Source organism: Lissotriton vulgaris, chromosome 3_1 (assembly GCF_964263255.1).
Source record: "Lissotriton vulgaris chromosome 3_1, aLisVul1.2, whole genome shotgun sequence".
Lineage (NCBI taxonomy): Eukaryota > Metazoa > Chordata > Amphibia > Caudata > Salamandridae > Lissotriton > Lissotriton vulgaris.
The window spans coordinates 1,205,607,758-1,205,631,990 of NC_141689.1; the positions used below are offsets into that span (position 1 = coordinate 1,205,607,758).

The window sequence follows — 24,233 nt, forward strand, 5'->3', positions numbered from 1 at the left end:
TCTCTCTAAGTAACATTTCAGTGCTCTCCAACGCCCTGAAGAATTTCTAAAGGTGTACGTCTAACCATCACTTGAAACTCAACCCCTCAAAAAGAGAGTACCTGATTCACAACGGTAAACTTACACCTTTGTGTAAGTTTACTATTTTATGATATTCACAAAGGGATTGATGAATAGTATTTCTGCGAGTGCTGACTCTCCACACATAAAAAGATATATCTTTTTATGCACTGAGACTCTGCACTCATAAAAATACTACTCGTAAATCCCTTTGTGAATAGCCTACAATTGTAAACTTACATGAAAGTGTAAGTTTACCTTTGTGAATCAGGCACAGAGCTTCTATTATTTCTGCCCATGAAACTCCAGTATGCCAGTTCAGTCATGGATTGATTCCTTATTCTCCTGGATTGTTAAACCGGATATTGTGGGCACTGCAAATCCTTGGGGTTTCCTCCTAAAAACAAACTTAACCTGCAAGCACACATTTGTGATAGGGCCATTAATACTTATTACTAACTAAAGACCTTTGATCATACACTTTTTTGATACAGGATTACAGGAATTATCTTCACACTGGCTTGCCATCTAATCTCTCTTAGAGCTGTGCTCAGTGTTGTAGCTTTGTTTTTGGATGCAAGCCATGTGAAGATATCACTTTTGCTCTATAACACTACAAAGGCTTCCCACTGAAGCAGGAACATAAATTAAGTTGGCCACCATCTCACACAAAGGCCTACACATATCTACACCCTCATATCTGGCTGAGAAATTTAAAATACTCTGCCAGTTAAGGAGGGTTGTGGACTGTAGAATGCATTTTCCTTGAACGTCCTACTTACATACAAGAACATCTCTTAAGCAATTTGTACCTGCTGCCTGTCGCCTCATCATTGGGAATGAACTTGATATGGAAGACCCATTCATTAGCTAAATTTGCTTTTGAAACACTGAATCATATGTCCCTATAAAACACCTTAATTAAGTCAAAGGTTAGGATGAGTGTAAAAGCTATAATACATTTAATATGTACATCTAATCGTGGAGATGAATATTATTTACTTTTAAAAGCTTATCCAAAAAATGAAAAAGCTCACTGCCTGCATGAGTTTGAGTTTTCTGACTTTGTGTCAGATGATGAGACTTTGGGCAGAGGGTTTAGACTCACTGTCTATGTATTCACAGTGTTCCCTTACAAATGAATAATCACGTAATTTATTTTTCTAGTGTTATTTATATTACAGGTGCACTGGATACAACCTGTATAAACTGATTTAAGTATTAGAACCTTGGAGCTTGTATTGCTGACTTGTATTTCACTATCAATCAATAGAAGTCTGAGTTCTCCTCTTAAAATGTGGAGCTGCCTTATCCTGATGGGCCCAATTCACAAACGTTTTTGCACATTTAGGTGTTACTTCCATGACCAGAAAGTTAATTTCCCCCTTACATGCCAGATTCGGAGTCAGTTATTTGTGACTAATGAACTTTGTATAGATGCAGATTATACTTATGCTGGTAGAAAAGTGTAGTATACAGCGAGAGAAAAGGTAGACAAGCTGAGACTCATGTACTAGTTTTGGAACCTTTGACAATGTTGAGTTCCCAAAATCTCTGTAGATAGTTCCCCACCCTAAAGCCACTACTTTATAATGACATGGTGCTCAAATCAGGGCTTTAAGTGGTCAGAGTCCTGTCAGTCAGCCGCAGCCCGGTGCAGATAAGAGTGGCAGGGCCTGGTGGGTGGGGGGGGGGGATTTTGACGAACAATGAGGAGGGAAAAGTAAATAAATAATTCATTTTCCCACATCATCGTCCATTGCAATCCCCCCCCACCTGGACCACCGCCCCTTCACTCTTACCTGCACAGTCCGAGACTGTTGCCAGTGTTCGGGACGAACAGCAAAAATAAGTATGTCTTAAAAATGATCCAGGATGGGCCCTCCATTTCTGCACAAAATCTTAGCAAAATAAGTAAATAATAACAAAGGGAGGAGCTGGGGCGTGAAGATATAGATATTTACCATAATTTGGGAGAGAAAGGAGACCACAAGGGCTCCGTCAGGATTGGCTCACCTGCTGACATTCGCTTAACATTCTTCCTAGGTTTTATGGGCCTCCTTTATGAGGCCCTACGGGCACTTTTGCACCACTGGGGCGTCACTTTTTTGATGTTCCAGTGGCTCAATGTGCCATGGCATATATATATGGCCAAGAAACTATGTGGCATTCATGGCCTTAGAAATGTATGCCCCTTTCATGCAGAAAACTGGATGAAAGGGGCCTTCCATGGATGTTGCTGTGGGTGTTCCTATGCAACAGTCAATCAATCAATCAGAGTACTTGTAAAGTGCGCTACTTACCCGTGAATGTCTCAAGGTGCAGAGCGGAGGGGGGGTGCCGCTACTGCTTGCAGAGCCAGGTCTTGAGGAGTCTTCTGAAGGCGAGTAGGTCTTGGGTCTGCCGTAGGTGGGTAGGGAGGGTGTTCCAGGTCTTGGCGGCGAGGTAGGAGAAGGATCTGCCATCGGAGGTCGTTCGTTGGATGCGGGGGACAGCGGCGAGGGCGAGGCTGGCGGGTTGGGGTGTAGAAGCGGAGTCTGCTGTTCAGGTAGGCTGGTCCGGCGTTATGGAGTGCTTTGTGTGCATGGGTGAGGAGCTTGAAGGTGATACTCTTGTCGACGGGGAGCCAGTGTAGGTCTCTCAGATGGGGGGTGATGTGGCTGCGGCGTGGGACGTTGACGATCAGTCGGGCCGAGGCATTTTGGATGTGTTGTAGTCGTCGTAGGTGTTTGGCTGGGATTCCTGCGTAGAGTGCGTTGCCGTAGTCCAGTCTGCTGCTGACGAGGGCCTGTGTCACTGTTCTTCTTGTTTCGGTAGGGATCCACTTGTAGATCCTGTGGAGCATGCAGAGGTTATTGTAGCAGGAGGAGGAGACAGCGTTGACCTGCTTAGACATGGAGAGGGAGGAGTTGAGGATGAATCCTAGGTTGCGTGCATGGTCGGTGGGTGTCGGTGCTGTTCCCAGTGTGGTCAGCCACAAGGAGTCATCCCAGGCTGAGCGGGTGGGTCCGAGGATGAGGACCTCCGTCTTGCCCGAGTTCAGCTTCAGACGGCTGCTCCTCATCCGTCGGCAACGGCCTTCATTCCCTCGTGGAGGTTGGTTTTGGCGGTGTGTGGGTCCTTGGTGAGCCACGGAACATGACGGAGTCCTAGATTTACAAGAAATCATAAACGTGGGAATGTATCAGAACCAAACGCCACCTCAAGGGTGGAGTTAGGGAGGCACAATGAGGAGAAATGTTTACATTTCTCCTCGTGCTTTCCTTTTTCTATGTTTGCTGCATTCTGCAGCGCACATAGAAAAAGTAAATTGCCAGAATTGACTGATTTTGTGCAGGAAGGTGTCCCTTCCAGCAGAAAATCAATCAGCCCCGAAATGCAGGCACCCTTGCACCATGGTGCAAGGGTGCCTGTGTTGGCACACTGCAGCCCATAGTGCACCGGCGCGGGGAAAAAGGACCTGCATGTGCCGTATCACATAGATAAAACATCAAAACATCATAAATGAGGCCCTATATTTGGGTAGGAAAGTGCCTTGACATGGCTGCAGAGTGTTTGACTAGTGTACTGCAGAGGGAGGTGGATAGTTCTTCACTGACATCTTTTGTATCACCCAGAACATACGTTTGGTGGCGCAATCAGTAGTTTGGACAGTGTGTCATGGGGCCTTGTGTAAAGAAGGAAATGACCCCCTGGGTGCTGTTTAAATTATAAAATACAGCAATAATCTTGGTTCAGTGTGTCCTCATGCATCTGGGCCTTGCTGAGACTGCACCTGCTGCACCAATAGAGGCTACGCCCCTGAGACCAACGTGTTAGTGTTCTGCTGATAATCAGCGCAGGAATCAGTGCTGATAATCAGCGCAATATATGTGACAAATTGTATACTTGGGTGAATAACTCTTTAAGAATGACCACGCATGTACTGCTGACAGAAAAGTGTCTCTTCGCACTTATTAGCATGAGATACTTAATACACCATTGTAACCTTCATAGCAGCATAGTAACGTACAGGTCAAACCTGAATCTCTGAAGCAACGCACTGAGGGGCATATTACCAACAAGTAGCAATATTTATCGCTAAATAGGCTAAGCGACGATTTTTTTATCGCTGAGCATCGCCGGAATTTATCGCTGAGATAACGTGCTATTAGCAATGTTTATCTCCAAAGCGATAAATTTTCCGGCGATAGCGGCAAAATGTGTGAATATCGCTGAGAATACAGCGACAAAATGCTCTTAGCCATGTTATCCACCTCCCATTGGATGACATGGCTAAGAACTCGTCTGAGCAGGCGTTAGTTTTTGGAGATATTCGTGCTATCACGAATATTTCCAACGCTACGCCTGTGTTGGTAATAGGTGATAGCGATGGTAGCGACTGCTGTCAGTCACTAACAGGTTGGAACGTCCACTTTGCATGTCATTAGCGATAAATATCGCTGACATGTAAAGCGGGCCACAAACCGCTCGCTATCGCCTACAAGCTGTCGCTAACTGCTGTTAGCGACAGCTTGCTAATAGGGCGATAGAATTATCGCCGCTTAGCGTCCGAAAACGGCCGCTAAAGCGGCGATAATTCACTATCGCCACCCTTGATAACATGCCCCTGAGTTACTTTCTACAGGGTACTGCAGCAAATGCATTAATACCTGAGCTATTTTACTATTATTTGAAGCTATTGCTTTAGTTGGTGTCTTAACCCACTTAGCTATATTACTAGCTGGAACACTAGGCTAGTTGACATAACCATTCAGCTAAACTGGTTTAACATTCCTAATGTGGAATTCTGCTGGGAAAATGAAGGTCGCCCACTAGAGCTTTGCAGGCTTCTCAGGATAAAACATCTAGAGGCTCAGATGTGGGTAATAAAACGCGTTATTACTGTGCAAATATATATGTGCCTGTCACATCCTCATATGGGCGGTCCTCAAATCACTCCACTGCTTAGTCCACGTGCTTATTTTCCTACACCACGTCTCTAATAAAGAGGTCTTAGATCTGATGTCACACATCCAATGGAGACCAATCACGATTCTCTTGCCACTTATAGCACTGGCTCGAATTGACTAGTTGTAATTTTAAAACAAAATATGATTCTAACTAATTTTGTTTCCTTCAGGGCGCCCACTCGTGATTTCCAGTGGCATGCAGTCTCTGGACACCATGTGTCGAACTTATCAGATCGTGAAAACCATCAATCCGAACTTCTGCATCCTCCAGTGCACAAGCTCTTACCCCTTAGACCCAGAGCATGTCAACCTCCGAGTCATAAAGGTCAGTAAAATGGTTCAGCATATTTTATGATACAAAGATATTGGCAGAAGTCTTGCTAATGAAGAAACATTATTATAAAATGTATTTCATGTACTTGAAAAACAAATGGCCAGTTGTTCTGAGACTAGCATTTCAACAGTGGCTGTTCCTCCGCTAAGGCAGAGGAGTGTTGCCCCACTGCTCACTGAATGAGCAATTAAAAATGGACAAATAAAATGATAATAACTGAACGTTATTATAATTTTGTTTAAAGTACTGGTTTGGTTAGTTGGGGTCGGGGCGCGGCTGGGCTGTTTAGAGGCTGGGGAAGGAGTGGTAGACACTTCTTAGAGTGCATGACATTTTGGCCACCCGTCTCGGGGAGGCCAAAATGTCATGTGCAATTTGTATGCTCTCCACTGAAGCTGCATTACAGCCTGGGTGAAGAACATACCCAGGGTCCCATTCCCTGTCTAAGCGCCAAACCACGGCACTCAGACCAATCATAACGCAGCAGTGCAGCGTTGTGATTGGCTTAGGGGAGCCTGGGTGCTTCCTGCTTCCACAGAAGCCAGGAAGAGGACGAAGGAGGGGCGGCAGCCGGCCGCATCCTGGTAAGTGTTTTAAAAAAGTGTATTCCTAATTCCCTCCCTCCTCCACTTCCCCCGACCCCCGCCCGTTCAGTAGCAGCCGCTACTGAATTTCAGTAATATACACATCCTACTACAGAATGGATTCTCCATGCATTCCTGTTCCTGGCAAGGTTTTCATCGCAAGTGGCCCAATTATTAGTGTACCTTTTTAGGTACGATAAATACTACCTAATTATGAGTTTCGGGGTAGTAAAATATTTACTGCACCAAAATCCACATGTTTCAATAATTACCAGGAATTTTCCCACAATAAATATTGACAGGTTAGACCTGGCAATATATATCACAATACTCATATTTGCAATATGCGCAGTAACAGGATTTGCCACACTGATAACAATTAAATGCACCACTTGTAATAAGGATATAAAGAAGCAACAAATAAAGCAATGCATGCACTACTACACTTTACATAACAGCATCTAGAGAAGAGAATACCACTTCCCAAGGCTCTCAAGACATATAGAGCAGGTAGAAGCAGGGCTTCGGGCAGTCCCTTCACTAACAACCTTGAACTTTTGAAGATTCCAACAGCAGTTGGTTTAGCATGCTGCATGAATTCAAACAGCCAGACTGCGAAGCAGAGAGCGGTACTTAAAAATTAATGAGGTAGAAACGCCCAAAGTCACCCATGCTGTCGATTAAGTCACTAACCCGGTATCATATTAAACATTGAGGCAGTGTTTGTCTAACTATTGTGAAGACTGGAGTTATAGTGAGGACTGGATTAGTAATGCTGGCAAGGAGTCAGAGGCAGTTCTCACCTCATGTGGGCACAGTATTGAAGAAAGACAGTGCAGATTGAAAGTTTTCAAGGCAAAAGGCAATGCTTTAACAAGAGAGAATGCATTGTTATAATTTCTGAGAGAACTGTTCTATCTCAATGAACATATCCTTCTAGCTACAAGTCCTTTTGGGACTTTATCAATGTGCAGTCACAGAAATGCTTCCACTTCTGGATCTGTCCTACTAGCTAGTGTGGTATACTGGCGATTAGTGCTTAGTTTGAAGAAATAATAGATACACGCGCACAACTTTCTTTTTAAGGAGAAATGCGATTCCTGAATCTTATTCAGAACATCGCCCAAGCCTTGTGGCTCTATACACCCTCTGGCAGCGCAGACTTTTTTTAAACATACCAACTTGAGAAAGAGAACCTTGTTTTAGACTAACCCATGAACTACCTGTGCATTACATGAGGATGGCGTGTTCTGAGAAACTATCCATTCTTTGACGCCCACAGGAGTATTTGTTGTTAGCAGCGTCTAAACTGCCTTTCACCATAGACACACTCAAAAATACAGACTAAGAATATTTTGAATTACTTTAATTAAAAATCAACATATTATTCTAGTGCATTACTATGTGTATAGTTGTGAATTTGAAAACAAACAAAATGGTGGCAACAACTAATAAAGAGAACATGAAAAGAACTGCTACATAATAGCAGTAAATCCTCCATGCATTTATTCTCCAAACCCTCCATTCTTGCCCCCAACTTACCCCCAGATGCATCAAGAACCCATTTTGCTATTCCTTAATAGCGAAAAAAACGATTTGCTATTAAGGAATAGCAAAATGCAATGCATGAAAAAATCACTAAAAAAATAGCGATTTCTTAAAATTCCTTAATTGCGACTCGCAAATTGCGGCTCGCAATTAAGGAATACCTCCCCCTTAATTCCTATGAGCCTAGAGGCCCATAGGAATGAATGGGAAGACATTCTCAATTTGCGAATCGCAATTAGCGAATCGCAAATTGAGAATGTGATTCCAAAGGACACCCTGTTGCACCCCTGAAATTGATCTGTGCACATATGTTGCGCACACACATGCCCTTTGGGCATGAGTGTGCGCAACATGAAAATTTGAAAAATGCACTTCAGTGCATTTTTTAAAGTTTTTGCCAATTACCATGAAGTTCAACTTCATGGTAATTTGCGAGCCCTATTAGCGAAATCGCTATTTTTAAATTTTAATGCATTGCATTAAGGAATCTCAATTTGAGATTCCTTGAATGCAAGTAATCGCAATTTTGCGATTTCTTAATTTGCAATTTTTGCATTTGGGATGATGCATCCCAAATGCAAAAATACCGGTCGCAAAGGGGCAGATATGCCCCTTTACAAGCGGATTTTACCTTGATGCATCTATGCCTAAGTGCTCTTACCACCAGAAAGAGCCTGCAGGAGTTTCTTAGGTGGCCTTACCTTTCACCCACATACCTTAATCCAATAACGGAGATATGGTTTAGTATGATGAGAGCTATTGTTCCACCAAGCCAATAAGGCCTGTCTGGCAGCCATGAGGTGCCTCCTTGTGGCCTTTAAAAAGGTGTTTGCTGATTCTGTCTGCATGAACCCAGTTTCTCAGTTCTCAGATCTTTGGAAGAGTAAATATCCCCCCCCCCTCTCTCTATCTCTAACACTTGTTAGTAGTTGACTTATATATTGTTTTCAAACTGTTTTGAAAAGAACAAGGTGCTTATTGAATGTTATCAAAAATAATATTCCACATGCACCTTCACATACTTCTTTTTCTAAGAAATATAATTGACTATTTGAATTTACATAAACGGTTGCTGAAACAAACATTAAGCAATATGAAACATTCTTGACTGGTCGAATTTTATAAATATGTATTCAAATGCTGAGCTTTCAAATTGTACTGAAATAAACATTTAACAACCTATGAATACTAAATGCAATATGCATTCATAATGAAACAATGTGCACTTACATAAATTAATCTTTGAAATGCAATGGGGGTACATAAGGAGTAGAAATGTGAGCTCCTGATTCCAACAGGAGCCCACCTCGGCACTGCTGAATACTAAAGCTGCATAGTGTCACTAATACACTGCATGTGATAAAGAACATCGTTGAGTGGATTCTCTATAAAATCCCCAGTCATGGGTCAGCAGCACCAGCATTAGCAGATTTGCACTGGCTGCCAATACAGAGGAGAATACAGTTTAAAACAATTTGCCTTGTTCACCGTGCCATCAACAACAAGCTCATCCTCTGCCTCTTGACTCCTTAGAAGCCAAAGAGACCCCTGAGGTCAGAAGGTCATAATCTGTTACTGGTTCTAAGGATCAAAAGAACACGATGTGGAAGTAGTTCCTTTGCATGCCAGGCAACTAAGCTTTGAAATGCCCTCCCAACACACTTCAGCCTGGAAAAATTAGAAATTACTTTTAGAAAAAAGAGAAAACCCACTTATTCAAGTTCAGTCCTTAGCCATGCAAAAGCACTGGAGCGGGGGTTGTTACTAGCGCTGGGAGTCCCACCGAGTAGCGATGCGCTATATAAATCTGAGTGAATAGAATACAATAGCCTTGATTTTATGTAATCCCTCTTTCTTTCACTACCCTACACTGCCTGCCTCTTGACTTGACTCCTGCCAGTTCCTTTCACCCCGTGTAGTACTATTTTCCTATCTTCCTTTATTTCCTTCCTTCTCCCTTTTTTATCTGCCTTTCTCTCTTGTGCTTTGGACCAAACTCTTATGATGAAAAATAAGTCCCAGTGCTCAGAAATGATTTCAATTGCCCACAACCTGAAACCACCTGCACACATTCAGCAGCCTTGAAGTTTGCACGACTTCTTCTGGAAAGAAAATAGTCCAATCCAATGTACTCAGTCTTACGCAAATCCTCCAGGTTCCAGTAACTACACGAAGAAGTTTTTTTAAAATATCCTGCCATTGATGGGAGGATAATTAACACCTAATCTAATATTAATGTACTATAGGTAAAGAAAACAAACCTCTGCCGTCAGCTAGCCAAGCTGACAAAAGCTCACAATAATTACTTTTGGTTGACTGGTGGACAGTCATATACAAAAAATGGTCTTTATCACCCATCATGCAACAAGAACTATTTAACTTTACCATCGTCTTGGAGTCTAAAGTGAGCTTTATATACTCCTTTTTCTGGCAACAAAATGATGGGCCAGATATACGACCAAGAAAATTGTGCATTGCATATTGTGACTTTTTTGCGAGTTGCAATTTGCGAGGCGCAATTTCGGATGTACATTAGTGCATTGCACACTTTTTACGATTCCCTATGGGGTCACAAATTGCGAGGCTCCTTAATATTAATGAACCTCTTGCAATTTGCGAGCCCATTGGGAATGACAGCCCTCCCAGGTATGGTGGCCATGCTGGGGTCAGTAGACCACCATGTCTGGGACTGCTTTTTATTAAAGCAGTTTTTTTAAATTTAAATGCAGCTCTTTTCCTTAAAGGAAAACGGGATGCATTTAAAAAAGAAAAATTAAACCTTTCAGTTTAATTTTTTTAAGGGCAGGCAGTGGTCTCTAGAACTGTGAAGGGTAGCTGGGACTAATTAGATTTTGAATTGTCTTGCCTTTCCTATAATTGATGCTTGGAAGTCTAGCAACATATTATTCTAAGGACCTATCGGCAGTGAGTAGGGGCCAGTTGGGTTTGAGTATAGCATACAGTTTGTATGACCAGGAAAGGTAATTAGTCACTAATTGCACAGTTGTAGTCTTGTTATTAGGCTTTCTTACACTTTTAAGGGTAGCTGACCTTTGTAATCGCATTGCTCTGTCTTTGGCCCTTTAGATTGTTTCTTTAGGATATCCTCTGGCAAGAAACCTATTCTCAATATCTCTCAAATTGCTGGAAAAATCCATGTCTCTACTGCAGTTTCTGCAGGCCTTAACATTTCTGCATGGTGGATGGCGTTGATTTGGCTCTTTGTGTGTGAGCGCGTCAAGTGTAACAATGAATTACACGCAGTAGCTTTCCTGTGCATTTTACTATGTATTCTCCCTTGTTCCTGAAACAGTTCTACGTCTAGAACATGATTTTAAGATTGTGCTCTGTCACCATAAATGTCATGTTGTGTATGTTGTTATTCATGTGCTCAAAAAATCCTGCAAGATCCTCATCGCTACCTGTCTATAATCAGTAAACAGTTGTCTATATAACGTCCATAGTACATGATGTGCTCCTGCCATCTGGCTCCCGAGGGGCCCCAGATGTGCTCCACCACAAACCATTCCATAAAGAGACAGGCAAACGACGGAGCAAATCTGGAACCCAACGCAGTCCCGCAGATCTGCAGGTACTATTTGTTATTGAAAAGAAAGGCATTGTGTTTGAGGATTAGAAGTGGCATTTCAATGAGCATCTCAGAATGCTCCATTAGCTCCACAGGGCGTCAGTATAGGAATTGTTTGAGTGCCTGAATGCCATGGTCATGTAGGATGTTCGTGTACAGGGAGACCACGTCCAGGGTCAAAAATCTCATACTTGTGTCCCAAACTAAGTCATTAAGGATGTTTAACACATGTTTCATATCCCTCATATACAATGGGAGGTTGGTCACATTGGTTTGCAGGAAAGTGTCCACAAACTCTGCAATCCTCTCAGTTGGCCCCCAATCCCAGATATAATCGGCCTATCCGGTGGGGTAGCCAGGCTCTTGTGTATCTTTGGGAGCACATACATACAGGGGTATCTTGGCTTATCGTCCTTAGGTAAGAGTACTCACATGAGTCAGTAGACCTCGTTCACACCACCGTTGTTTTTTCAAATATATTCTCTTTTGTGCCTCTGAAATGAGTGCACACCTTCCGAGGTAATTTGTTATTTTACCCTTGCAGTATGCTTACCTCCAGTTTTGTGGGTCTCTGTTACCCCCTCTTTTCCTCCCCTTATGTTCACCTCTTTAGCACTATGTCAGATTTAGTTTCTCTAGGTGGATTTTTTTGGTGGTCTTCTCACTTGCCCTTAAAATGTCCTTTTTTCTCTTTTTCGTTATAAATCTTGCGGTCCTGATGTTCACTTTTCAAGTAACAAATGACTTTTGGACAAATAACACTGAATATCTTCTGAGTGTATATTTTTTCAATTGTTGTAATTGTAGCCCTGGGTGAGTCAATGGGTGATATAACTAAGACAATACATGTGTTGACTACATCGGTTATGCCTTAAATTGATACGAACCATCTGTGAAATATCTATGGCTTCTGAATATGATGACAACCTGAAAATAAAGAAGAACACTGAAATACAGATTAATACTTTTCTTTGGACTGACTACATATTTGATGATAACACTCTCCTAGCTACATATGTTGTTACATCACCCTTCACCAACATACTACATGAGAATCACCTTGTGACATTATCTGAAGCCGCTAATAAAAGAACTATTACAAAGCCATCAACCGAAGTGCTTACCAACTTTGCAAGAGTCATCCAATAATTTTACATTCGAAAGTGAACACTATCTGCATAGAAAAGGGCCATTCATAGATGCTCAATTAGCCAAAATGTATGAAAATATCTTTATGGGCAAACTAAAGGACCATATACTTGCTACTTCTAGCATCTAACCACTGGCTTGGTTAAGATTCATTAATTACATATTTATAACCTGGAAGGCAAGAAGTAGCCCCAAGGCCAAATAAGGTTTGGGAAGGGCCCCCCTCCCCTTTTATATTGTATTTAGGGCCGATATGGGGTCGCCAGGGCCAGTGTTGGATATGAGGGGCCCAGGACCTATAAAGGCTCAAGAGGGAACACAAGACCCCTACCCTTAAATCAAAAATGGCTATGCACCACGTGAAAATGGCTTCCTGCAGGGAGTTGGACTCAAGGCCTGGCACACAACGAAAGGCTGTGGCCGGTGTGGGGCTGGCTGCCTGTGGGGGAATTGCTGGTTTTCTCTGGGTGGGCTGGCAACAGGGCCTGATCACAGGCCAGGCCCTGTTGCCAACCACCTGCTGTGCATGGCTGAAGGCTGTGCACAGCATGGTGTAGGCTCCCTGTAGGGGGGTTGGCGAAAGTGCCTGGCTACAGTCCAGCCCCTATTTCCAACAACCAGCTGTGTACAGGGGAAGGAATTGACCGTATGTATGGTAATCAGTGACAACATTAACGTTTTGAACAAAAAAAACACAGAAATTCACCAGTTATACTTAGCAGGGAGAGAGCTAACTATAACATACGCCCCGCCATGCATTGCTTATGACCTCACATATTACAACACTCATTAGGTTTATGACATAATTTATGACATCACTGACATATATTGTATATATTATTCCACAGAGGATCCGAGAAACCAATAAATCTCAAACTGAAATCTTATTGGCTGCCACCGTCTTAACCATGAAGTGGTGACAGCCATCTTAGGACTCAGGTCTCGGTCTTGAGTTCTAAAAAAATTAAAAAAGACACAAGGGGCCAGTGTAGGGATACCCTGATACCCTAGGCCTCATGGCGGGGTCCCAGAGAAATGCTGACCAGGGCCCAAAAATTCTTTTTTTTTAAATCCCAGGCAGGGCCACGGCTTGGGGGGAATGATAGAATCATTATTTTATTGGTCAGGGGGCACATGACCACCTTCCCAGGCCATTATTGTCCCCACGACTCCATCCCCTAAGACCCACAGTTATTGTTAGGGGGAGGGGCACTTGGCCCCCTCCCCAGGCCATTTAAGGCCCTGGGGACCCCATCCCTTAGAACCCACAGGTGTTTTTATGGTGCGGGAATATGCAGCCCAGCTCTCAAGGCTAATTTTGGGAGGGGGCAATGCAGCCTCCCTCCCTAAATATCTAATGGCCCCAAAGACCCCATCCCCCAGGACCACTAAAGGTTTAAAAAGGAATGTGGGCAGGCTGCCCCACGCCATGATCCATTAATGGCCACAGGGAACGCATCCACCACAGCTATCTCATATGTTAGGTCCAGGGCAGCTCACATCCAGGACACAGCAGTTTCCCTGCCCGCACTGGCGATGAAACTTTTGTTTGCTCCCACGAGGAAAACCCCCCACCATGCACATCGAAAAGACATTCACAGCGTGGGTTTGACTGCCTTTGAAAGGGTTGGCTACAGGGCCTGCCCGCAGCAAGGCCCTGCAGCTAACCCGCTACTGTGCAAGGCCAAAGGCCATGCGTGGTGGGATGTTGGATTTATGTATGGCAATAAAATATTAGTTTTTTTCTCAAAACGAGAGGAACCCGGAGTTTTTTTAATAGGTCCAGCACACATACTCCTTTCTAAAGATAGTTTAAATATAATGGTGTGCGGTTCCTAAGAGAGGTAGTGGTGGTCAGGTGTTATGGAATAGCCTCCAATTGGAGGAAGTGCCCTCACACACCCCGAAAAGTGCCATGATCCATCATTTGGACATGCTCCTCGTCAACCAGTGCTGCAATGCCCAACGAGCACCCGCAAATTGGCTCTTTGGCGGAGTTCTAATTGATAAAGTCGAAGAGTGAGTTAGGGGGTGTGGGCAGTGATAAGTAGTGTTGCGAAGTGCTCAGGGTGATTTTAAAACAGGTTTAGAGAAGCTCTGTTTACTAAACTTTATTGATGCGTCTGCCTAACCTAAGTAAAAACAGTGTAGCTTATATCGGAAATAATGGTCCAAGAGAGCACGCATGCTAAAAAACTTTGTCACCATGTTTCTTGCATCATCTAGCCTTTAAGGGGTCTATCGGCAATTTGTCAGGACAGAGCAGAGACATGTTTCTAATTGTGTTACACTACTGCAAGGCTGGTTCTTCCAAGTATACAGATTGATCGAGTTACCAGCCGTGCTGTGACGTACAAGATTAGGATTCACCTTGTATCTATGTGTGACTCAATAGTTAGTATGTCTAAAGCTGACTGGAATGATTTCATACCATGTCGCTCATTCAGGACTGAAAGTGGAGGGGTGAGTCGCCCTTCACCTACCTAGAGTCTGTCTCCTGTCCACAGTGTTTTTTTGCAGGCATGCTCTATAGGACCATTATTTCTGATACGAGCGACACTGTTTTTTACTTAGGTTAGTGAGCCGCCTAGATAGATCGATTACTTTGGCACCGTTTGACAAATCTTCAAAAAACTTTCCAAAAAAGTGCTCTTTTTGCTCAGCTCCCTCATAGTAAATTTTGGGATGATCTGTCAAAGGAGGGCCCGAAAAAGGGGGGCCCAAAATGCAAGTTCCCCATGCAATTTCCATAGGGATTTTTGAAAAGCGCTGCAGCCAATACTGCTCAATGGAATAACACCAAATTTGTCAAGAAGCTAGATATTTGCCCCAAAAGTGTACTTTTGTGATTTGGTGTAAAGTCAATTAATTGTTTTAGAGAAATTAAGGTTCAAACATATTTGTAAATCTAGACAGTCGGGTTTAGCGAGAGTACTGCGAGCATCATTTTAACAAAAAAATGTGTTCGGATTGGCTGGCCGAGGGGGCTTTATGTTCCTTTCAGCCACCTTACTTCTGCAGGAGTGAGGATCCCATGGGAGAGCGCACTCTGATTAAAAATAAACATTGTGGTAGCCATTACATGTCTCGAAGACATAGTTCCTGTCCTAAAAATAATTTAAAAAAGCATTTTTGCAGTGAAAAGAACTCCAAAAAGGTGTCTGCCATCATTTTATTTATTTTCATTAAAATGCTCTTTTGGGTGGGACAGGACCAGAGTCTGGGGTTCAAAACATATTTAAATATCTAAAATGTGGGGATGGGGCATGCTTGGGGCCCCTCTGCCTGAACTAATTTCAGCCCCAGGGACCCAATACCCCTCACTGAGCCTCGTAGCAACATTCTGGGCGTTGTGGGCGTCCTGTGTGGGCAGTGGGGCACCCACCAATGCCCAAGGGATGCTGTCCATGGGACCAGTATTGATTCAGGGGGGGAGACATGGAGAGTGTAAAGGCTCAGGGAGGGGGAACACAAGCCCCTGCCTTTAAATAAAAAAGAATTGTTGGCTCACATAACCACCCAACATGGGTGCTGGCAGGGAAGCCGAAGACGCTGCAGGGGCCATGGAGCTTCCCCTGTGGTGCCCAAGCAAAAAAAAGATATGGGTGTTCAAGGTGGGCACCCAAACACCCAAAATATAAAAATTATATAAATAAATGAGCAGCAGGAGCCGTTATAGGACATTTTGAACAACATATATTTTCATGCTTGTGGTGCCCTTAGAAGAGCCAGGGGCACCAACAAACATTTTTTATGTTGTGGGAGAAAGGCTGTCACGCCACAGCAACATTAAAAAAACAGTAAGTCTACTGGGTCATTAAATCCATGACCATTACCATTGCTAACTATAAGGACATTTTAACCTTTGTTTTTTCCAGTGAATATATCTATCTATACTGCTTTTATAAAGAGAGAACTGTGTCCTTTGAGCCAGGTAAACTGGAAAAGTACACCACCAATCGCAAAACCCAATACAGCGTTGGAAAGGGGAGGTCCAGTAGATGGACATAGGCTATATAAAAAATAAATATACGTTATTTAAAAAATTTACAATAAAAAAAAGTAGTCCCTTCGAAGTAGCGCCGGCCGTGTGCTCTAACCATGTACGTGCTGACATCATAATCGGAGGACGGGAGCGCGAGGAGGAGTGGCGGACAGGACTGCGGGGAGGAGCGGCGGACAACAGCGCGGGTAGGAGCGGAGAACTTAGCCACACTGGAGCGGCCTGAGGTACGTGAACCGCGGGGAGGAGCGGTGAAGTAAGGAGGACTGGACTGCAGTGGAGGCGGCCAACAGCGCGGGGAGGAGCAGAGAACTTAGCCACAATGGAGCGTCCTGAGGTACGTGAACCACGGGGAGGAGCGGTGAAGTAAGGCGGACTGGAGCGGGATGACAGGTAAAGTTTAGCGCTGCAGCAGGGCGTGTATACTGGCTTTGTTCGTTTGCAGCGTCGGATGCGTGGCCACAGTGTTAGGGAGCAGGGCGTGTGCAGATGATTGGGGGCACTGAAGGTGGTGGTGAACTTGGGCTGAGGAGGTGGTTGGGGGCCTGGGTTTCTGTGACTGGGAGCAAGCCTGATTGTCCCCGGACAACGTGGGAATGGAAGTGAGCCTGGGGTTAAGCAGAGTTAAAAATAAGTACCAGTGCCCAAAACTCTGCTTAAAAGTACGGGACCAGTGCAATTACATGTCGGCAGGTGGAATACCAGCAAGCCTGATTGCCCCCGGACAACGTCGGGACTGGCTGCTAGTATATATATATATATGCATATATGTGTGTGTTTGTATATGCTTTTCACCAAAGAAATGTCCTTTCCACAGCTTATTTATTACTACATGCAAGAATGGGGGAAGACAAAAAGACAATTGATGGTTGGTGGGGGGGTTCCTAGATGCATGATGGTATTTCTCTCAAAAAACTATTCTTGAAAGGATTATGTGTCTAGCCGACCCGTTCTTACGGTGGGAAGGTAAAGAGACCTGCTTCTTTTAATAGCCCTCATTCACTCTTATAGTGACATGCTTCATCATGGGGCACACCCCAACTCCTGAAGGTTGGGGTGGGCTCAACCATATTCCAGGGAGTACTTAAAGATATTGTGTATGGGGGTGTACCATTAAAGATAAAATTCCTCACCCACTCCTAAATAATTTTTTAATAGTGGAGTGGGAGGGAAGTTTAAAATATAACTTTCAACCCCAGGGGATGGGGTCCCTCAGGCCTCTAAGAGGGGAAGGAGAGCTGCACACCCCTTCCCTTAATTAATTGTCAGACCCATGGGATGGTGTCCCCAGGTTTTCATTAGGCTCAGGGATAGAGGCTGAGTGCCCCCACCCATAATTATAAATATTGGTCCAGTGGAATGGCTCAGGGAGGGGGCTGTGCGCGGGATGTTCAGTTCGAAAACTGACAGAGCAGGCATATTTTTTCATCAGAACTGCCATGTCTGCACTGATAACAAAAAGTTTTCGGCCCATCCAATGGTCCCCCCTATCAGGCCTAGTGGGGTAGGGTGTCCCTGCCTAGTCCCTATGTATATATTTTTCTTTTTTTATTGAAGAGCAGGGATTGAGTCCCAGAGTCCTAAAATGTCTGCTGTCACAGCTTTATTGATGTGGTTGCAGCCAATAAGATCTTATTTTGAGATCTGTCGGCTCCATATATCTACTGCAGTGAGAAAAATAAAAAAAATTAACTTGGATTTCTCAGAAAATACTAAACTGATTTACACCAAATCACAAAAAGCACATTTTATGAAAAATGTGGTGTAGTTCTGTTTAGCCATTTTGGCGGTAGCTATGTCTAATTTTACTACAGCAACAGCATGAAGAAAACATGTTTTCAGACTCCCTCTTTTTTTTGGTCCTCCGCATGACAGATCACCCCAAAACTTTCCAGGAAGGAGCTGAGGCGATTGAGACTTTTTTAGGAAGATATTATGAAGATTCATCAATCAGCACCATGTTTATTAGTCAAACAGCACCTTGGATATAAACATTCCAAAAAATGTTTTTCCTATGGAAAAGTGGTCCATATTAAATCAATGTTAAATTACATCATTTATAATATCACTTACGACATCTCAAGTGACATAATTGACAACATCACTGATGGCATCATCCAATGAATGGAACACTTTGCTATTCGCTTTTGATACTGGAAGATATCAGCAAGCTACACAAAAAGCTATCTTTCTACCACCTCTGTAATGCTACTTGGTGTAATCATTTGCAACATGCAGGACATATAGCATACCTGTGAAAGCACCCACTTATGGTATAGATTATGCTCTTATTTTACTGACATTCAGCAGCATAAGGAACATAATATATTGTAGACATTAATGCAATTAGCACTTACTAAACCTTAAATACCATTCAAAATAGCATTTGGTAATAATTTACCTTAATGAGATGTATCTGCTAATTCCTAATCTGAAATTTTAATTTAATCTGACATTTACATTTAATCTTAATTTTAGGACTTCAGCTTCACATCTATGTGTTAGCCACTGATAAGGCTTGTTTGCAGAAATACCTTACACGTATTCTTGAAATGAACAGAATGGCAGGCATCCTTACAACAATGATTACAATCACTCTGCGACTTGAATCATTTGGAAGTCACCCATCGATTATACATTGTTCAACAATGTATAATGTCTCAGAATTTTCACGGAACTTCTGGAAATAAATATCTATACCACATAAATCTTCAGTTTTTATAAAAATGGTCAACATCACTACATGACTAACCTTTAACCCCTTCGCTGCAAGGTCTTTTCCCCCCAGTGCGAAGCAATTGTTTAGCTATTTGGAGTAGTTCGCGCTTAGGCCCCTGTAACATTTTGACCACATAAGGTATCCACGCCAAATTTGAAACCTTTTCTTTCAACATCATGGGGATTCTAAAAGTACCCAGGGTTTGTGGATTCCCCTGGAGGGTCCCAGAAATAAGCCAAAATTAAATACATTTTATGTTTTTTAAATGGGGAAAAGGGCTACAGATGAAAGAGACTGTTTTTTCCCTGCATATTGTATCAAAAAAAGGATTGTGGTGCTGGAATTACCATCTTTCCAGCTGTCAGGGACAAGCAGACATTAGTCAGAAAACTAAAAAAAATTCTACAGTTTTGGCATTTTTCTGGGACATTGCCTATTTTTGCTATTTTTTTGTGCTTTCAACCTCCTTCCAGTTAATGGTAGAAATATGTATCAAAGCAATAATGTATCCTGAAAAGATACACATTTTAGAAAAGTAGACAAAAGTCTAACTTCAGCAAGGGGTCATTTGTGTAGATCCTTCAAGGTTTCTTTATAGAAACTAACTGTTGAATATTGGAAAAATCGAAAATTAGTTGAAAAAAACAGCCATTTGTGTCAACGTTTTCACCTGTAACTTCCTCTAATTATGACAGCTGTTTGAAAGCAATATATCGTTAAGTCTGCGGGGTCTTTCTGGTTATAGGGACATATATGACTTGTAGGTTCAATAAGAACCCGATTAACCCAGAGCCAATGTCTGAGCAGCGCCTTGCAATGGTTTTTATTATGTACTGGGTATACATCAATTCATTTAGGAAAATATATACATGGAAAATAGGTATGATAGACCCCTATGTATTTCTGAAATTGGAACAAAATATAGAGGTTAGAAACAGTAGATATCTTCACATTTCTGAAATTGTGAGTACTCATACTAGCATGAGAATTATAGGTCATTTTTCTAAATGACATCTTTTTTACACATTGTCTTGTATTTGGAAGGCAGAAATGCATCGAAAGTCAATAGGTAATAACAGTTGCTCTACAATTCTGTATTACCCTAAGTCTTCCGATAAAAATGGTACCTCACTTGTGTGAGTAGGCCTAGTGTCCGCGAAAGGAAACGGCTCAAAACGCAACCTGTACACACTTTCTTTTTACGGTGAAAACTGACCTTTTTCTTGCAAAGTGTCTTGGTAAAGGTTTTGAACCCTAGCTGTGCCGGAACCTAGGGAAACCTAGCAAACCTATACATATTTAAAAACTAGACATCAAAAGGAATCTAGGATGGCGTGACTTGACCTGCTCTCACCAGGTTCTATTACCCAGATTCCTTTGCAAACTTGAAAATGTGTTAAAAAACAAATTTTCCTCACATTTCTGTGGTGGAAAGTTCTGGAATCTGTGTGGATCCACATAATTCCACCGACCCCACGTTCCCCAAAGTCGTCTGAGAAAAATGGTACCTCACTTGTGTGGGTAGGCCTAGTGCCTAAGACAGGAAATTGCCCAAAATGCCAATCAGCGTCTTTTCACTCCTGTCTTACTTCCTTGTTCGATTGCACGAGCACGCCAGGAAACACTTCCAAGACCGAACAAACGGTGAGTCTCCAGCAGCCGAGGGCAGCGCTCCATGCTTAGAGCGTTGCTTTTAAGGTTCTAATTTCCACTCTTTCTTAACAGGCTTATCCTGGCGTCACCCGATTATGATTGTGTAACGCGGCAACCCACTTCTTATTTGGGTAAGGATCAATGAATGGTACCCGTTCCTTGCCGTGACTGTGTCCTTATTTACATTAACTTCAATATTACTATTCCCCACTTAGGGCTGCTGGTCCGGGCTTTTTGTTTATCCTTACGGCAAAATAATATCATTACGCTGCCTTGGTAAGCACTTTGCCATTTTAGTCTTGACATAACGCTGCAATATAGGCACATATTTCGTATCACTCTCTTCCTCACAAATTCTGATATGCCCTACTACCTAGATCGTCCAGGCGCCACTGTATTAGACACCTAATTTCGTTCCTAGCACGTAAACAAAGCGCTGACTAGCCCATTCCACTGCGACCATTAGCTCGCTGCTCTGTACCCAATTCCATCGCGGCACAACCACGGTTCTACGCCCACTTGCGAGCATGTATCGTCCTCACTCGGTCTGCTCTGAACCTTATTTTCATCTCGGCACAATCGCGGTTCCACGCCCACTTGCGAGCATGTATTGTCCTCACTCGCTCTGCGACCAGATCACTTGGAAATCCTGAAACACCCCCACCTTGTAAACGGTTGTATGCACTCTTCACATTGAGTCACTTGTTCCAAAATATTAGTATTCGGTTCTTAAAGTATATTTTTTCTTTTCTTTACTCCTTTCCTTTCAGGCATTTTGAGGTTTTAGCGATTAAGGCAATTATTGTTTGTCCTGATGATGGTCCCCATGACCCTTTAGGGGGACTGAAACGCCGTCGACTTGTCTAGCGCCTTATACAAATACTTGATTGCTAACTACTGTAATGGTGCTTTTGACATTTTCTGTATAATTTGAATGTGAACAGAAAAAACGCTTGCTTGCCTTAAAAACCCTTCTATTTCTCACCATCTGTAACCACCCCGCTAGTGTTGGGCACAGGCTTGTGTACCACACGGGTGTACTGTGAAAGGTATTTTCGCTCTATTTGGAATTATTGTTTATTAAGTAAACTTGAAGGACCTCTGTCCGGCTGGACATGTCACTCCAAATATAGATCTGACTTTGTCTCTGACTTGACTTGTCTATATTTATTGGTCATATACTATGGAATGCATGGGACCACTGTTGTTTGAATGAGTATGTTCCCCGAGGTCCCCTGCTGACTGAATTGGGGCCCCTTGTTGTTGTTAATATAAAAATGCAATGTGGACACACCATATTTTCACAGGGAAAACTGACCCTTTTTTTGCAAAGTGCCTGGCTGTAGATTTTGCACCCTGGCTCTGCCGACACCTAGGGAAACCAAGCAAACCTATACATTTTTAAAAACTAGACACCCAGGTGAATCCAGGATGGGGTGACTTGACTGGCTCTCACCAGGTTCTGTTACCCAGAGTCCGTTGCAATCCTAAATATTTGTCCCCCCAAAAAAGTTTTAGGGACATTTCGGTGGTGGAAAGTTCGGGAATCTGCGTGGATCCACAAAATTCCATGCACCCGTGTTCCCCAAAGTCTTCTGAGAAAAATGGTACCTCACTTGTGTGGGTAGGCCTAGTGCCCGTGACAGGAAACGGTGCAAAACACAATGTGGACACACCACATTTTCACATTGAAAACGGACCCTTTTTTGCAAAGTTCCTAGCTGTAGATTTTGAACCCTAACCCTACCAGTACCTAAGTAATCCTAGCAAACCTATACATTTTTTAAAACTAGGGGAATCCAGGATGGGATTACATGACTGGCTCTCACCAGGTTCTGTTTCCTAGAATCCCTTGCAAACCTAAAAATGTGTCAAAAAAACGAAACCACATTTTCCTCACATTTCTGTGGTGGAAAGTTCAGGAATCTTTGTGGATCCACAAAAATCCAGCCACCCTGCACTCCCCAATGTTTTCCGAGAAGAATGGTACCTCGCTTTTGTGGGTAGGCCTAGTGCCCGTGACAGGAAACAGCCCAAAATGCAACGTGAACACACCAAATTTTCACATTGAAAACGGACCCTTTTTTTTGCACAGTGCCTAGCTGTAAATCTTTAACCCTAGCTCTGAAGGGCACCTAGGGAAACCTAGCAAACCTATACATTTTTTAAAACTAGAAATCCAGGGAAATCCAGGATGGGGTGACTTGACTGGCTCTCACCAGGTTTTATTACCCAGAATCCCTTGCAAACCTAAAAATGTATGAAAAAAACATATTTTCCTCACATTTCTGTGGTGGAAAGTTCTGGAATCTGCGTGGATCCACGAAATTCTACCCACCCAGCGTTCCCCAAAGTCTTCCGAGAAAAATAGTACCTCACTTGTGTGGGTAGCCCTAGTGCCCGCAACAGGAAATGGCCCAAAACACAATGTGGACACACCACATTTTACAGTGAAAACTGACACTATTTTGCAAAGTACCTAGCTGTAGGTTTTGAACCCTAGCTCTGCTGGCAGCTAGGAACACCTAGCAAACCTATACATTTTTGAAAACTAGACACCCAGGGGAATTCAGGATAGGGTGACTTGTTTGACTCTCGCCAGGTTCTGTTACCCAGAATCCCTTGCAAACCTCCAAATTTGTCAAAAAAAGCACATTTTCCTCACATTTCTGTGATGGAAAGTTCTTGAATCTGTGCGGATCCACAAAATTCCACTCACTCCACATTTTTCAAAGTCTTCCTAGAAAAATAGTACCTCACTTTTGTGGGTGGGTCAAGTACCCGCAACAGGCAAGGGCCCAAAGCCTATTGAGGCGACATAAAAATTACCTATCACAAAACAACCTGGTTTTGCAAGGAGAGTCCCATGAGTATTTGGCCCCCGGCTTGGCGGCCATGTTGGGAAACCTACCAAACCCACACATTTCTGAAAACTAGACTAAAAGGGAAATCCTCTGCTGTTTACAGCAACTGGATTGCGTGCCCCTGTCTTCATGACGGAATGATTCCGTCATGAGCACAGGAGCACTGGTGCTCATGTTGGAACCATTCCATCATGAGCACTGAATGGGTTAATATCAGCATATACACAGAAATCCACAAGTGAGTAATGTATTGTGGTCCTAGGCTTTAGTTGTTCTCACATATTTTGGCAACAGGGCTTTGATTTCAACCACAAACTATTTGTAGTGTATGTCTGCAACTCACATTAGCTGCCCTCAGTTTCTACCTTTTTTACATGAAGTACAGTTTCCATTTAAATGTTGCTAGTAGTTAAACTGTGCACCCTATACATTTTCCAATACTGAATAGACTTCACTGTATCTGGTTCATAGATGCATACATGTACATACAGCCAATGTATGCTGTAGATGTTTTTTAGAATATGTGACATATTTCCGCAAACAAATACCCCGCATACCATCACTCCGCAATTATCATTCCGCAAAGACAAACACCCCGCAAATTATCACAGCGCAAACTTTTACAACGACTATGCCTTTACCACGCATGCCATTACAACGCAAAGGCATGCATGTTAAAGGTATACTCATTGTAAAAGTTTTAAAGGTAAGTGTGAGTACCCTACACAAACACTACAACACTACCTTCATACACTACCCCTACACCGCTTACACTACA

General features: G+C 43.0%; 1 protein-coding gene across 1 annotated transcript in view; it reads left to right on the forward strand.

The window, feature by feature from the left end:
- Positions 1 to 24,233, forward strand: part of LOC147727645 (N-acetylneuraminate-9-phosphate synthase-like) — a 103,185-nt gene that overhangs the window by 38,289 nt on the left and 40,663 nt on the right. Inside the window, exon 4 of the mRNA XM_086961659.1 lies at positions 5,183 to 5,337. Within this exon, the coding sequence (XP_086817785.1) occupies positions 5,183 to 5,337 (155 nt within the window). The remainder of the gene's footprint in view (positions 1 to 5,182; positions 5,338 to 24,233) is intronic.